At 39.5% G+C, this 17,558-nt stretch overlaps 1 protein-coding gene across 1 annotated transcript in view; it reads right to left on the bottom strand.

Moving 5' to 3' along the window:
• Positions 1-6,659: 6,659 nt before the first annotated feature.
• The window catches only part of prkci (protein kinase C, iota), a 55,526-nt gene continuing 44,627 nt past the window's right edge, over positions 6,660-17,558 (bottom strand). Inside the window, exons 14-18 of the mRNA XM_085376945.1 lie at positions 14,689-14,814; positions 14,244-14,323; positions 13,933-14,022; positions 7,918-8,033; positions 6,660-7,808 (exon numbers count right to left, since the gene is read on the bottom strand). Of these exons, the coding sequence (XP_085233071.1) occupies positions 7,721-7,808; positions 7,918-8,033; positions 13,933-14,022; positions 14,244-14,323; positions 14,689-14,814 (500 nt within the window). The 3' untranslated portion in view covers positions 6,660-7,720. The remainder of the gene's footprint in view (positions 7,809-7,917; positions 8,034-13,932; positions 14,023-14,243; positions 14,324-14,688; positions 14,815-17,558) is intronic.

Raw genomic sequence — 17,558 nt, 5'->3', positions numbered from 1 at the left:
TTTACACAGAGCTGTACATAATAATAATAATTCCACCTCGTATTGTGTCATATACACACCGTTACAGAGGTGTACGATCACGAGAAAGAGCTTCAAATAATGAGATCATTGTATGTGAAATCCTTGTGTGCGCTCTGTTTTTGACTCTGTTTGACTTCAAAGAAAGAGGATATCCTTAATGTGATCGTTGAAGGCACAGCCCTAGCTGTGTGCACAGAAACCCCACCCACCTGTTGGTAAAAGCTTCTGTTCGTGAGCGGCAGCAAACCACAAGACAGTTCTGCTTAAGCAAAGAGGAGCTCAAACAGCTTGTTTCAGACAATGATTGACCTGAGGTGCTGCAACAAAGCCAAGCATAAGACAAAGAAGCTTATTTTTGATACTTAAAATCATACAAAGCTACTCTAGAAGACTTGCATAAATGTAGAGCTGGAAATGAGCATAGATGGTTCACTTTAACCTGGCCTGGTCTCCAATACCTGAAAATCTTTATGGAGTCGAGTGCATCCTTTAATTAGACTGCATGTGAATATTATTGAAAAATGCACAATAATGTCACATGTGAACATCAAAATAATGTTATTCCTTCCTTTGTGCAAATTCACTGTAAGAGATGGTCTTCAAAATTCACAGTTCTTTTGATGCAGAGGTGCAACACATAAGAAAGGCTGCATCAGCAGTAGGGACCTGTCTTTAATAAGCAGGTCTGTACTGCCAGACTTGAATGACTGAAATAACATTCAGGTTCTTCATCACTGTCATCATAAATGTCAGCGTTTCTGCTGGAAGTTAACTACATTAACAGTCCTGGTCAGGATTATTAACTCTCGTACATAATCCCGTGTTTGAAGCCGTTTCACAGATTATTAAAAAAGACAGCGCTGCTCACTTTCATCAGATAATGTACTTTGAGTCAAGTTAAAATTAGTATTCGGTGTTGCTGTCTTCTGAGTAATAGCCTTAAACCAACAGCCCCTTATGACGCACAGCCAGTATGTGATTTATGTACTAAGAATGAAATAAAAAATGACAACACACTCTAAAATGAGAAACTGCTGTGGGGGGGAAAGAGCAGACAGAAATGTGGCAGACGCATACATCATCATACCGGGGGATTTCCAAATGCTACACCTTGTCTCACGCAGCTTAATAAGATCCACATCTGTAACTGTGACTGCTCTGATATTTAAGGGGAACTTAATTAACATAATTGATGCTACATGCAATACTGTACAAATGTCTTGAGTCACCCCTCATTTCTTCATATTTTGTTTCCAAGGAGTCACTTTTTCCTAATTTCTTAAAAGCAGTCTGGAGTTCTTCAGGCTTTCTGGAGGCTTTCAGAAGTTTGTCTTTGGACATTGGCTGCTTTTTCACTCATTTGCATTCCAGTCCTTGTACCTGACCATTTTCTTATTTTAAGCTACGTAACACTGACCTAAGAATAATTCTAGGATAAAAATTCACCGAACTCAAGGGATTATACACAATAACAGACAACTTCGCTAAGAACCAATTTCAAATTATATCTTTAATCACTGTGTTACTAGCAACCTGTCACAAAAACCCATTTTTGTTGTATTTCTTTAGTTGAATCAATTAAAAATTATAATGATAACATAATATATAGCATATAATAGTATTTTTGGAGCAACAAGCCGATTCCCAAAGCATTATTAGCTGAAAAACATATCTTGGCATGATTTACAGTTTATACTTCATACTACATTTGAGGAAACTGTTATTAAATTTGAGGAGGCTACTGACTGAATGCAGTGAGGACCTCAATGCAGACGCTTGGAGGAAATTGAAGACTGATATAAAGTAAGCCATTTATTCAACTGAACACACACACAGTACAAAATGAGAAAAACAGAACATTATACATTTACTTAAACCAAAAACAGAGTAACACTGGGTCAGGTCACTCTGATAAATAAAAGGAGAGATAGTGACCATAAATATACAGAAGGGCAATCAGTGGAAGTGGAGACAGCTGAGGACGACGAGACACAGGTGGACTAAATCACAGCTGACGAGACAGAGGAAGAAAAACTCTGAAGAAGAATCCATGAAGTAAATGGAAACACTGAACAAACCAGAAATTAAATAGATTATTTAAATAAACAAAACTTCAAAGTCCAAAAAATTAAATAAAAAAAAACCTTGGAGGACAAAAGAAGAAGTGGTAGGCAAAAATATCTATGGCAGATGTCAAGAAGCCATTCTTAAGGAAGGGAAAGAGGGAGAAAAGGCTGAGGTATGCTGAATTATGCTGAAAATTAGTGGAAACAGGTTTGATGAATGTAGATATTAAACTTTCAACACATTTTGGATCAATTTATCGTTGATATGTACGAAGGAGATCACAAGAAGTGCAGCAGTGAGTGTCTACAGCCATCTGTAAAACACAGTGGAGGCACTGTCATAGTTTGAGCCGGCAATGTTGGAGATCTTGTCAAAACTGATGAAATCATAAATGCAGAAAAGTACCATCAAATTTTGATCGAGCATTCAAAACCATCTGGGAAGTGTCTGATTGGAAACGTCTTCATTTTTCAGCCAATGCAATAAAACCATACCACACAGTGGAAACACACAGTGGACACTGTCAGTCATCGATTGGCCTCCCAGAGTCCGGTCCTCAACATTATGGAAGTTTGCACATTTCAATAAATCACTGCACCTGTTTCCTATTCTCCCAGCAAAATATGCAGAAATGAGGGGTGGCTCCAGACGTTTGCACTGTACTCTATGGTTATATTATATGTTGCTGTGTTTCTGGTTTCTTCTTGCTGCTGGGTAGAGCAGATTTAATGAGGAGGACATATGTAAGCATGTAGACACATGCAGACACCCAGTTCCCCCGACATGGATTAAGAGTATTGCTGAATTTGAAGACAAATTAAAAGTACTTTTAGTCTTTAATCTTTAAAGTGGAGTGTGGTGTAATATCCAACGACTAAATCAAACCAACTAAAACTGAAATCTCTGATAAGATTTTTTTTCACTTTTCAGTCATCGGTTTGCTGTCTTTACTGCAGCTGAGCACATTTGTCAGCCCCACTCATTTACACACAATATGAAGGTGTTCGTCCCATGTTTTTGTTACACTATGGCTCAAGAAGCTTTAATGGCATTGTTTACAGTCACTTAAGTGACAAATAAGAAACAAGCCTACATGTTTGACTGCAGATGTTAGTCACTCAGAGTAAGTCATTAGCGTTACAGTGAAGAGCGCCACTAAAAGCAGTGAGATGCACCTCACCGTGTGTTTTACTAAGTATAATTTTTGTGTTGCTTAATTAATCCCCCCAGGGACGGAATAAAACACCCAACAAGATAAGTGCAATTAGAACAGGATGTTTTTTTTCAGCCCGTTCCCTGTTTTACATCATTAATTATGCAAGGTTAGCCTTCCCCGTGTCTTCCACTGGGCGATGTGAAGCCACAGTGCCTGGGGAGGCCTACCCCTGTTCTCCACCAGAGGGGGCACAGGAACAATGTCAAATATGCCATCACGGGAATAGAGAATTATGCAAAAGACATTTATCCTTGGTGCTGCCCTGCTTGCAGCACCATGTCTTCTGCAGTCGCACAAAGGGAGCAATTTCTACAAAATTTCCTGGTTCATCCTCTACGATGGTTGAGAGGAGTAGGATGGTTCCCTGCCCACTGCTGTGCGAGCTATTGCAGCACACTAATCAATATATTTTATTATTTTTGACACACCATTATTTCCATGACCTAACTTTCACCTCTTAACGCACTGCGCTGTCTGTGTTCGTGACCTTTTAGCCCACTAGGGATGACAAGACCCTTCTAAAAGTCAAAGAGGAGTCATGTGACCATCAGAGCCACAGGGAGCTGGAGTAAAAGAGCACAACCTTGCACCTCGAGTATATTTCCCTTCTCTCCAGACACTCGTGTGGGTGAGAGCTCATGTTTGGGAGTGGGCAGCAGTGAAAAGTCCCATTGTGATGTTTCATGAGCCCAAGAGTGCACCAAAGAAAGAAAAATCCTCTTTAGTGCAAGAGCCACCCTGAAAAACTGCTCCAGTGTGGGTGTCACTGGTGCAGCATACTTTATTTATTCAATTACAACTTTTATTGCCAAAGTTTCACAACTACTCGATGGATTTAAACACACACACACACAAATCCCAAAAGGAAGAATCTACCTGTCTTTGCTTCTAGTATAACAAAGCATAACATAGTATTTCATATTCTCTCCCACATGTGAAATTGGTTATTGCATTAACATATTTGTCATTAATAAAAATAAATTAATTATTTGCAGGCAGATTTGGTTGGGACCATCACAAAAACACCAGCCGGGGTTTGATGAAGAGGTCCAGCTGTGCTGAATCCAGCGATATGAAATCTACGACTGCATAAGGTTGAGAAAGGGTTTCAGATTAAAAAGTCTACGACGTGCCTGCGAAAAATAAACAGGTGAAAAATGGTATTATTCTACTTCAAAGTATACAAGTTGTTCATCCACTTAAAACCACTTTAAAATCTGGAATTTGGTCACTGTATAGAATTTTTGAAAGTTTTCTCTTTTCACATCTAGTTTTAGTTTAATTTTAGATCACAATAATAATCTTGGTTCCCTGATTACTCAGTGACAAAATACGAGTTGATTTCAGGGTTTAAGCTTGCATTTGGTAAATTGTCACTTAAATTCTCAATGTGAGCTTCAAACAAATGAGAGCACAAGTGAGGGACGTCATCGTTAGGCTTAAAGACCAAAATAAATCAAATAAACCCATCAGAGAGAGAGAGCGAGCAAAAAAGAGTTCAAAGAGAAAGAGCTCAAAATCCTCACTTTAAATTAAATGTGTAAATTTTGTTATACATGTACAATATCAAATGTAATCGAATCAGGTCAAATAAAAGTTAGTTGATTGGTGTACATTGTTTATACGAATCACATTTTTCTTTGTCATTAATTATCTGAATGAATAAATTTGATGTTTGGTGTACGTTTGTAAAAAGAATGGACGCACTGGACAATTCAGCAACATTGAAAGGCCTGAAAAACCACAGAGGACGACTGAAGTGGATGATGACAGAATTATTTCCATGGTTAAGAGAAATAACGTTACATCTAACCAAGTCTAGACTCTCGATGAAGTAGGCGTATCATTATCAGTGTATAATCACCAGACATCTTCATTAATGGAAGAATGACAGGGTGCAGACCACCGGTTATACTCAAGAACAGGAGATTAATTTATAGCAGGATGATGGGAATTGTTGTATGCAATACTGAAACTATCAGTTAATGTGTGTGTGGGTGTGTAACCGCTGAAGTACACTCACTCACACTGACTGAAAGTGAAATGAACTAAATTATATGAAACAGAAAGTACATGCTTTACAGAGTAAAATGATGCACCTCCAAGAACCAAAAGGTTTATTTCCATCATTAACCAGGGTCTCTGATGTCTGAGTGATGTAATCAGAGGGACCAGTGAGAGACAGACTCAAAGGAAAAAAATGTAGAGAGAAAAGGAGCAGAGGCAAAGATACCCAGCGTTTCATCCCTGGCACAAAAAACCAACTCCCAACCGTGTTAAATTTTTTATCAAAACATCTGAATCCTCAGCTGCAAGGTGAGCAGCGGTGACGTTGCTGTGATGTCACCGGAGATCTACTTGCCAAAGCTCCTCAAAGGGAAATGAAAACTCGTACTGAATATTAATTATTCCTCTGAACCACATGATAACTATTCTGAAGATAACCCAAGGGACAAAAAGTGTTACATATATGTTTTTAGTGGCTGAATCAAACAAATCAGTAGAAACGTTGCTGTATTTTTAACCACAATCAATATCTGATGCACAAAAATGAAATTCTGAACCCTGTACTGCATTCACTCCCACTTCCTCTAGTTCTGTTTTTTTAATTCTTGCTTTTCATTGAACGTACTAAAGGCTTTTCCTCCTAAATAGTATCTTTATAATTCATTAAGAGCTCTAATTTATTTCCGCTTCTTTTGTACTTACTAGTGCCTTTTAAACCAAAGACAGAGCCACACCAACAAACACATATTACCACAAGGAGAGAAATAAAATGTTTATTTTAGTGTCTGTTTTTTCTTTTTTTCTCTGAACGCTAATAATAAAGTTCACCAGTGTCCTGTGGATGGCAAACATCCTCAAAACACAACAAGTACAACAAAAAGTGTTTCCATTGGGATCACCCAGTAACATTTTGGAATCAATGTAGTGATTAAAAAAAAAAAAAGAACAAAAAAACAATCAAAACTAACCATATCCACAAAAGAAAGAAACAACAAAGCAACAGTAACAAGTGTAACAGATCAGAGTGCTCCGCCAGAGGACCTGGAGGTTTGTGCACCCCCGCTTACAGTTTGCGGGTACAGAGCGAGTCTTTATTATGCTTTATGTTTTTAACAGTTTTATAAAATATCTAATTCAGAAAATAAACTGTGGGCCGAACATGGTAAAAACTGAGTCCAGTGGATATGGGTTACAGCTTTAAAACCTTTTCACGGTGCGGTCCGCTGCTCTTTTGAGCTCTTCTTTCTTTTAATATTTGATTTGCAGCACAAAAAAAAAAAAAAAAGACAAACATGGAATGAATACCAAAGAAAGAAAGACTGATAACAGATCATAAATTTTTAGAAAGTGTTAAAATAAGAGGGGGATCTAAATATATATATTTCTATGACAGCACATCTTCCTTACGTATTCTGTACCCTCTAATACGTACCAGCAAGACATTTCATGTGTTTAGTTTTTGGTTCTGTATGAATGTGAGCGTCACCAACAGCCCCCGCGCAGAAAGATAAAAACCCGTGCTCCAGCTTTCAGGTATCGTGTGCCATTTTTCCAGAACGAGCGTCTTCATTTCACTGTTTGAGAGCATTTCCTTGTTATTAGTGTTACGTTGCCGCTTCGGTTCCTTCACTGTGGAAGAAGGGACCTGAAGTAGCCCCTTACCGTCCAGACGTTGAGCATTCATGTTTTTTTTTGTTTTGTTTTTTACTCAGGGCTGGAACATTTAACACTTTGACAAATGGTAAACAAAACATGAGAAAAATATATTGTTTTTATTTATTTTTTCATTTCTACTCTTTTCCTTTCTTTCTTTTTTTTTTAAAGGCTAGTGTTATTATTTTTTCTACAGAGAAGGGCGGGGGACGTCGTGACAAAGCTAATTCCAAAAACTTTAAGATGTCAGTGCTGTCCGACTGGCTTGAAGCTAAAAAGTCGCTGTCTAACGTTTATCCTCATTAGTATTTTCATGTATGTACAAATAAAATATGGATTGAAAACACCCCACCAGCTGGAAGAAGAGGAAGCTCAGTTCATCTGTCGGGAGGGGGCCGTGCCTCTTCCCCCCCACCCCCCCACACATACAGCGACACTGGAAGAACTTAGCAGCCACTTTGGCCACCGACAAAGAGGCCCCGACGAGATATTTCTGATATCAGTGCAGATTTACATGATATAAAAATAATTAAGAAAGAAGGTAGGCTTAAGGACAAGTGGCTATAAATGGCAGAGTGTGAGATTCGATTTGGCAAATAAGCGTTCTACTTGTGCATGTGTGCGGCCCTCGAACAGAAGGTGGATGTCATCGGGTTGTCTCGTAAACATGCAGCTTGAAGACACTGAGACGCCACGTAAACACGTGCATGAGTGTGTGTGGGGTGTGGTGTGCGTGTGCACAGACGCCACGCCCCCTCACACACACTCTTCCGCCGACATGAGCAGAGGGTTGATGTACTCGAAGCCTTCAAACTCAGACTGGTCGATCTTCTTCACGACGTCCCTGAAAAAGGAAAAAAAAAATGGAGGAGAAAAGATCAAAAAGTTGGTTAAAATCGACAGAAAACTGAGGCTGCAACAGGAAATGAGCACAAAATGAAGCGCTGACTCACTCGTCATCAGGCGTGAGCTGGATTGGCTCGTTGGTGAACTGGGCGTCAAAGTTGTCCAGTCCGTATTCCCCCGAGATGTTGGGCTTGAACGGAGGGACCACCTGTTTATGTTCCAGCTGGAAGTAAAGCAAAGGACGAAGGTAGGACCCAGTTTTTAAATAATTCTTTAAATAACCAATTAGTTGCTTAATAGAAAATTAATCTGCAAGTATTTTTGTGATTGATTAACCAAAAAAAAAAAAAAAAAAAAGAGCTTTTCAGAGTGGCCAGAAAAATCTAATTTCAAAGCATCTGTTTGGTCTCTGAGAAACTGTGACTATATTTTTCATACACTAAGAGATGAATCTATTGAGAAATAATCTGTGAATAATGGAAACAATCCTTGTTTGCAGTCTTATTAAGAAGCTTCAAATAGTGACTGTATCAAGGTTGTATATGAGTTTGTCCAACAGGATTTCTGAGAGGATAAGCTCTCCCGCAGCTGTAATCAGGCCTGAGTGACGTCCTCTCCACTCAAAAGCATTTGATAAGATAAGATAAGATAAGATAAGACTTTATTGATCCCACAACGGGGAAATGTTTGCATCACCTCAGCTCAGGTACAGATATATGAAAAAATTTGAACACAGAGTAAAAACTTTTATTAGGGACTTCCACTCATTTCCTCTGCCTGTGGTTTCATTTATCACAGTGTACGTGCAGCTCTCTGTCCCGAGTGTTACTGCACTTGTTTGGAGGGCAATAACTGCTCCCTCTGCAGGCCAGAGAGCACACTGCGGGGCAAACATCAGCGTTGGGGGAAACGGGGTGGGAGGGTTGTAAGCTGATCCTCCAGACACTCTGACCGAGTGCTGGGTCTCAGCTCCAGACCAAACAGGGAAAAGAGGTCATGGTGATCCTGGCGAGCTGCCCTGTCTGTCTGTCTGTCTGTCTGTGCAGATAAAGCTGATGTTACGTGCTCTGTCTTCTTTAAAAGATTTAAAGCAGATTTAATCTGGATTAGTTTAACACTTAAATGACCATACTATAATTTATACAGTAATGCTTTTAATGGCTTTTAAGAGTTGTCTTTATCTATGAAACACTCTAAAATGTTCTGATGTACTTAAATGTCGTTTTCTCTGGAGAGAGTTTACAAATTTAGTCAAATATAAATTTCCTGTATTTTCTTTTCAATAACAGACTGTTTTAATTATTAAGGTGTGTTTGAGTGAACTGTGTATTACAGTTTGCTGGGACCCTAACACCAAACTCGAAACTAACTTTGATCAACAAATTACAATCAAGTCTTCACAGTCAGGGTGCTTTATTAATCCTTTGTTGCTTCCAGGCTTCTGTTTAGCATACACATCACTCCTGACCACCTCCTGGTATATCAATAAAGACGAGGGTTGGATGCCCATTGAACGGTTTCTGGGTTTTTCCATAGGCAGCTGCATAGGCAGAGACCCCTCTCCTTGACCTCTATAATAAATCAATAAATGTGAGGTCTAACACAGTATTGACAGAATATGATAGAAGCTGATCACTCTACAAAAGAGCTTCAAGGCTCACTCCTAACAGGCTTTCAAGGGGTAAAGATATCTTGTGTGTCTGTAATATATGCATGTTGTGCAGAGTAATATTTTGATGACACAGTTTTCCATTATCCATGCCACATCAATGGGCCAATTTCATATGAGAAATTTAAGATATTGGAGGTAGGTTAGTATTTTTACAATTTAAAAATGTCACAACGCATATAAACATGTGGCGGGGGTCCAAAATGACTCTAGAAGAGGTCACTTGAGAGTTAATTAAGTTTATAAATGGGTAGAAAATGTAAACTTTTTTTAGTAAAGTACGACGAATACGTGACAGCAAATTCAGATATGACAGATTTGTTCTCATCGCTAAAAATACCACAACAGTATAATTTCATTCTAATTAAGTAAAAAAAACCCAAAAACAAATAGTATTAAACACAATTAGCCCTAAACTGCAAAATTCACTTTCATCCTTTACCTTAAACAACTTAACATAAAATCAAATTATTTATTATTAAATTAATTAATTTTATTTAATTAATTAATTTTATTTTTCCTTAAACAACAGAGACAGGTAAGTAAAACAGATAAATTAAATAAAGAAGGTTCAATAAAAGTGTTCAGAAACAAAGTTTATCACACTAAGTCGTGTTTGCCTCATCTTTGTCATTACTTTATGTGATTTCATTTTTTATCAGTTGGCATATCAAACTCCGCCCCCCCCCCCTCCCCCTCCAATTGTTGTCATTTTCATTAACTGATGGCACGACCATAGCTGGACTGGCCATCGGCCCACCAGGCATTGTTGGTGATTTTTCGTTTTTATGTGCCGATTTTTTTTATTTTATTTTTTTTGTAACGGTATAAACAATGAGAGGTGGTGGATTGGCCAGATGCTGGTCAATGTGTAAAAATAGCTCAGTTGTTTGGTGGTGGCAATGGCGGCGCTTCCACAGAGGCCAGCAGGTGGATGAGAGAAAGGGGAGGCAGGAGGAGGAGAGACCAGAGGCGGCCGCCGGTCCGAGTGTCAGGTGAACTGAACTTCAGGTAAGAAGTTATGACCTGCAATCTATCTGGGTCAGATACATAACAAATTTAGGTTGAGTTTATTTTCGTTGTGCTGACTTTTAGTCAGTTACAATAACTCGTACTGCGAACTAACAAGCATGACGGAGTTTCTATACAGCTGGGTGGGTGCTATGATGTTACTGATAGTGAACTTTATTTTATTCATAAGGTTAATTAGTAGAGTTGTCAACCATCCCATTAAAAAACGGAATCGTCTGGTATTCAGAGAAAATATTACGCGTTTCTTATTGAGGTGAAAAGGAACAGTTTGTCCCGGACTTCAGCTACAATGAAAAAGACACAAAGCTGGATTTATTCTGTGTTTACGCTGCACAGCTGCCTCTTCTTCTCTCATATTTTCTCCTGTTTCTACTTCAATCATGAAACTGATCAATGATCAGCTGATCGTCTCTCTTGTTTGTTTATCGCCCACTTTGCGCCAGAAAGAGGAAACAGCGCTAAACAACAGCAGCACGTTTAAGCTTGATCAGCTGATGTTAGAATTTATTTAATATTAATTTCTACTATCAGCTGATGTTTGCTGGAGCCACAGCTGTAAAGCTGCTGGTCATGATGTCGGTTTGGATATGTGGTGAGAGGGAAACATGAAGATGAAACCAGGAGATGTCCTTACTGAACAGGTGATGGAGAAACAGGTTTACCTTTTAGGTGACATGAATGAGTTGAAGGAAAGCTATGAACTGTTTCTGAGAGACAAATAACCCCAGGATCTTTTTCTAAGTAGCTGACAGCTGGTAACTGTACAGGGGCGGGTCTAGCCAAGTTTTGCCAGGGGGCCAGGTAGGACATTAACAGGTAAAGGGGGGCACAAAGAAATACTTTCTTATTCTCATTTAAAATATCTAGCTTTTAATAAATAATTATCTGAATCTTACAACCAAAGTTTTTATCTGACATAAAATGTATAGAAATCATACATATACCAACAAGAAAGTGTACATCACTGTCACAACAGCGTTTGTTTTCATTCAAAGGCTTCAATACCTGGTGGGCCGGTCTCTAGTCAAAATGCCCGGGCTGTTTTTTTGTCCCAGTCCAGCCCCGGGCACGACACACAGTGAATTAATCTGAGAAGGTGCATAAAAAATAAATGGCCGCGCCAGCGGTGCACATCGCAAGTTAGCTCGCATAGACACATTAGTTGTGCCATACTGGCTTCTTAATGAGCTAACAACCCCAACTACCAGATTCAACTTGTAATTGGCTAAAAATAACTTAGCCTACCGGTGAGAGGGACGTTGCTAGCTGGCAGTTTTTTCAAGCAATGTTGAAATTTCCACATTCTGACACTTCAAAAGCTTCAGGAGCTCTCTGCTCAGCGCAGCAAGAACTCCATAACAGCAAATGAACTGTACAACAGAAAATGCAAATGCTATTTATGGTCTCCCCACAACAATAATAAGAAAAATAAACTGAGCCAATATGGCATGTTTGTTAATACAGAGATACACATGTTAATGTGACCTCTGGTCTCCCACTCGGAGACGTGTGTCTCTGAGTGGGAGACCAGAGATCACACCACGGAAATACATGGATACATCCGTAGACTCAAGACTGATCAAACCAGAAAGCTTTAATGAGCAGCTGGATTTGTCTCGCATTAACTGGCCGAGTTAATGCCAGTTAATTGAAATGCAGCTGATTGAACTGAAAAGCTCGACTCTGTGGGGGCCAAAGTTTGCAGAACTACGAACGCAGCTGGAATCCACAGCTGTGCGTGTTCATGGAGCTTGCATTTTCACCTGCTGGACATCATTTCCTGACAAGGTTAACTGTCTTCAGAACATTGCAGGGATATTATTTACAGTATTTGGCTCTACAGATTTTTCTCTCACAAGGAGAGTGTCCTCAGGTAGCCGTCTGAATGCTGGACACTCGGAGACGTGTGTCTCTGAGTGGGAGACCAGAGATCACATTAACATGTGTATCTCTGTATTAACAAACATGCCATATTGGCTCAGTTTATTTTTCTTATTATTGTTATGGGAAGACCATAAATAGCATTTGGATTTTCTGTTGTACAGTTCATTTGCTGTTATGGAGTTCTTGTTATGGATAAAAAGTGTCTTTTTTTGTTTCAAAATAGCTGATAAGTATTTGCTGATAGCTGCAAACATCTGCAAACAAATATAATTCTATAAAGTGGTTCGATATAATGTGTAACTGTTAATATAGGGCGTTATGATTGCATAACATTGGCACATTGACTTCTGAGGAAATTTTAGATGGCACTCATCATCAGAAAGGTTGCCGACCCCTGCTGTAGCTCATCCATGAGCACAGTTCGGGCCCCATCAGCTCATCAGTCCTTCAGTTGGATACATTAACAATACATACATTATTCATTCGTTCATGCGCTCATATGTAAGGTTGAAGCTAATATCAACATGAGGCCGTGAGTCTCATCTGACACTCATTTCATGGTTCTAAGGGTCAAAACAGGAACCTAAAAAGACTCCTGGGTGATAATTTACTCATCGCTGAAACTGATAACAGGAAGCAACAGAAATAACGAAGTATTTTTAGCCCTAGTTTAAATTTCACCGGTATTTTTTTTTCTACAAGTCATTTCGAGATACCAAACAAGTGACTAACATCTGTAAATACAGGTCCACATCTTCATTTCCTGCACTGCGTTCTACATTTGTATTCACACTCATACTGGTTTTCAGGCATAAACTATAAATAAGGATTATACACAGACACAAATACCAGTCATAGCAAGAATCCAGTCAAGCATGTGGTTTTCAGTATTAGTGGCAACGAGTGCAAACCGCAGCTTCAGAGAAAGCATCAGCGATATCTGAGCCAACCTACGAGCTTCTCTGAGGTTCCAGTAATCATGCCGAAATTTGTGAATGAAACGATTTGTAAACAGCGGCGCTGAAATTAGAGTGTTAATGGCTTCTTCGTCAACATGAATCACTGCTCGACAATCCGGACATGCAGAGATCGACATATCGGCCCCGTGTGATCCGTCCCCTCTCGTTTCCTCTCAGTCTTTAAACTTCCTGTGTGTGTGTGTGTGTGTGTGTGTGTGTGTGTGTGTGTGTGTGAGAGAGTGAGTAATCGTATCTGCTGCTGTCAGTCTTCTGCCTGGCCTGTCTGTTTCCAGCTGCCTGCTCTTCACAAAGAAACAAGTCTCACCCCACAGCTAATAACCTCAGTATTGACAGAGCGTCTATACCTGCAGGGCAGGAGAAAGAGCGCAGGAGACGGCGACCCTGCGCACTCAGATTTGACCTTCTGCGGTCTCGCGGCAGCTCTTGTTTTTCTCCCCCTTTTCCCCCGCAATCGATTGTATGGATTTATTTTGACCTATCCAACATGCACCAATGCTGATTTCCTTCATTTGAAAGAACTGACTGAGAAAAGCAGAGGATGAAATTGAATCACTCACGAGCTCCCAGTCGACGTTTCGGAAAAACGGGTGGCCCATGATGTCGGCAAAGCCCGTCTGAGGGTGGCAGCCCAGGCGCTCCTTGGGATCCTGTGGGAGTGAGAGCGAGAAGAGGGTGAGAGACGGTGGGAGACTATGGTGGAAGGGAAAGATAACAAGTCCAATACCCGAGAAGAAAGGTGGAGAAAGTGAGAAGAAAGAATTGGGAAGGAAAGTGGATACATTTCCCAAAAAAAAAAAAAAAAAAAAAAAAAAAAAAAAAATGCCAGTAAGAGGTGGCACTGCTACAGGCCTGTCAGACCCTCTCTTACCTTGTTGAGGAACCCTTTGAGGACGCTGGCAGCTTTGACTGACAACGAGCGTGGGATTCTGATCTGTTTTTCCAATATTACTGCAGGAGGTGACAGAAAAGGGGTCAAGGGGTGGACAAGAAGAGGAGAGGATGAGATGGTGCCAACACTGCTGCTGTTATGAGTTCAATCCTGCTGGGTATGCTCGCAGCAGCCCAAGATATGAAGCTTTTTGTTAACCCACCTCACTGTTAATTATAAGAAACAAACACAATATAAAACCCTATTTATACTAAAATAATGGGGTGGGGGTGGGGGGGGTGGGGGGGGAACACATGGTTTCACACTTCTCTCTGTAACAGATGGCATGTTCCTGGTATTGAGAGAAGCCAATAGAAAGGTGTCGACATGAAGGTGTTGCATGAACTCAGCAGTTTTTTTACGAACCGCAGAAGCACGCTGTTACCTTGGAAGAGGTAGTCTTCTGTGTTCTGGTCAGGGTTGTCGGAGCTGCCGACGATGTCGAAGGGCGACCGGCCCGCCATCATCTCGAACATGAGCACGCCTAGTGCCCACCAGTCCACGCTGAACCCTGGGACACACACACAAACGCACACACACATATCGTACGTTACAGCTCTGACGCTTTGAAACGCCAAAACACCACAAATGACCGACAACTGCAGGAGGAACTTTTAATTGCCACTTACAAAACTTCAAAGTACACCAGCATGTCAGGGTTACTATAGCAACCACCTTCACTTTAAAAGTGGGGGTTTCTGTATATTATCACACCTTCGACAACAAGAACATTATTCAGATTGCCTACTTCTCTCTCTCTCTTTCTTTTTTAGGCCATTAGGGCAGGAATGTCACAATCAGTTTAACTCTGAAAGAAAATGAAGGACAGATGCATTTCCAGTAAATTCATTTGTATGTCTCACACCACCTTCTCACCTACAGTTTGGTCCACATAAAGCTCTAAGCTAGTCTAGAAACAAGTACTGTAGTCTTTATAATACTTAGTCAAGAAAATAATGCTAATAGTGCTAATAAGATGCTCAACCTCATCCTCAGCTGAGAAAACGGAGCGAGCCAAATGTATTTAAAAATTAAGAGACATGTGGCCCGCGGGCCTTGAATTTGGCACATGTGCATTGGAACTGAACAGCTGCATCATTTCACCAAATCTTAGCTGTCACTTCACTTGTAACAGCACTTTCAAACATCTGGTTTTGCTCCACATCACAGATTTCAGAAGACTGTAGTGTTACTATGTGATTTAAAACAGGACAAGACTTGATGACATAAGCATGAAAGGAGAAGGGCAAACATGGAGATATAAGGATGTTTTTAATGTAAACTGCATACATTTTCACAATATGAATGTGAGGCGAGCAGCACAACATATGGGATATAACAAAGCTTAAGTAATCCTGATATGTTGCCAACCAGAAACTGGATCGAAAATGGAAGTGGCTACAGAAAAAACAACTTCCAGTTTCTTCTTTACAAGGAGGAAATCCTCCAATCACATTAAATATCCATATCTCCCTAATGTTAAGAAAACAGACAGAGCTGAAAAACAACTTAAAATTTAAAATCTACTCAGGGTAAATTTCTGTGAATTCAAAATTTCTGTCAAAACAACGACAGAAAAGAAGCCGTAATGATGTGAAAGTTGTAAAACAAGTAAGGCAGACATGAAAGAGAAAACAGAACATTTTAGATGCCATTGTGGCATCCTCAAACTGATTCCTTTGGCTATCGCCATCTTGATGTTTTGAAACCGGACATGATAAATGAGGGGAAGACCAAAAAACTGAGGGACAAGGTAGACCTTCCCTAAACTACACCCTCCTCTCATGTTCTGGATAAAAATATGTGAAGATCATATATACAATCTGACTTGTTTCTGCAGCCACACGAGTCGCCCCTTATATAAAAGTCCATCTTTTATATGCAGTCTTTGACTTCATTAAGTTTTTTTTTAACTTAAAAATAATTTAATGTATGTAAATTATTATTAAAATAAGGAAAGAAAACCCTGGAACGCAGTTTTCTGTGTAAAGACTAAAAATAAAGACCCAAAAAAAAAAAAAAAAAAAAAAAAAAAAAGGTCAGATCTGACATGACTTCCTCTACTCAAACAAACAACTGATGCATTTACCCAGTGAATTTGTTTTTTGCTGATTTCTTTCATAAGTAACAACCAAAAACCCCAAAAAGGGCCTGACATTTGTTTTTCTGTACACAAAGACAAGCAGGTGTGATCATCGTGGAGTCAGTGAAGTATAATCATCTCATTGATCGGGTTAACAGTTTGAATGATAAGGGATCACATTCAGAACAATGGTGGACCTACACTGGATCACACATGCCCCTGCTGTGACTCTGATGTCCACACAATTTGCCGTTTGGCCCATTTAAAAAACAAAAAACAAAACAACTTTCCCACTACAGCCATCACAGTATGAAGAGCGCAGGTGTTGTAAGCAGCCTCGGCAGCGCGACAGCTGAGCGAGCAGCTAAAATCAAACCCAGCCGTCATTAATTTCATTATTCACACGTGTGCTGTTCCTACTGTGTCTAAAAACAGCTGCTGTGCTCATATGTGTTGTTGTTTTTTTTTTTAAATAAAGGAGGGAAAAACAATCAAAAACTTTTTCTTTTAACTGTAAAATTTGTTGCCATGACACCACATTTGGTGACCAAGGAGGCTTTTCTATTTTTACAGCATTGCGTGTGTGGATAGTCGAACACGCAGCACTGAGGATGTAGAAACTGATATTTCACCGAGAAGCTGAAAGTACATCTGAACTACGAGATGCTTTAAGTTGCCAGCTTCACACAATTTGGACTCTTTATATGAGTTTAGATGGAGCAGTATTTATTTATGATTAATTCATCATTATGTCCAAATGTTGAGAATAAAGTAAAAATTTCAAGAATAAAGACGAAATGTGAGAATAAAGCTGTCCGTTCAAGTCGAGCTACTTCTGTTAGTGCACGGCTGCCTCTACAAAATGCCTTTTGTAGATGAACCAGTGTTAAAGAATGGAGTTAATGTTATCAAACAAACCCATTGTGTTAGCAACTGTTAGTACTACTGAAGTTTAATCAGCATTTCAAAATCTCAAACTTTTTCTTCACAAAATTGTTTTACAACTTAATTTTTTCCTCAATCTGCTTCTTTGTGATTCAATGAATATTACAAATGCCTCTTTCCCCCCCCCCAAATGTATCTGCACATTTTTACATTTTACTGCATTTCTTTTTGGGCTGTCTCTCAACTTTATAATTAAACCGCGCAAATTAACTGAATTAATGTAGCAT

The sequence above is a fragment of the Diplotaxodon limnothrissa genome, linkage group LG18, assembly GCF_057381915.1.
Source record: "Diplotaxodon limnothrissa isolate DT_005_m linkage group LG18, D_limnothrissa_male_GT1.1, whole genome shotgun sequence".
Lineage (NCBI taxonomy): Eukaryota > Metazoa > Chordata > Actinopteri > Cichliformes > Cichlidae > Diplotaxodon > Diplotaxodon limnothrissa.
This window is presented reverse-complemented; position numbering and strand designations above follow the sequence as displayed.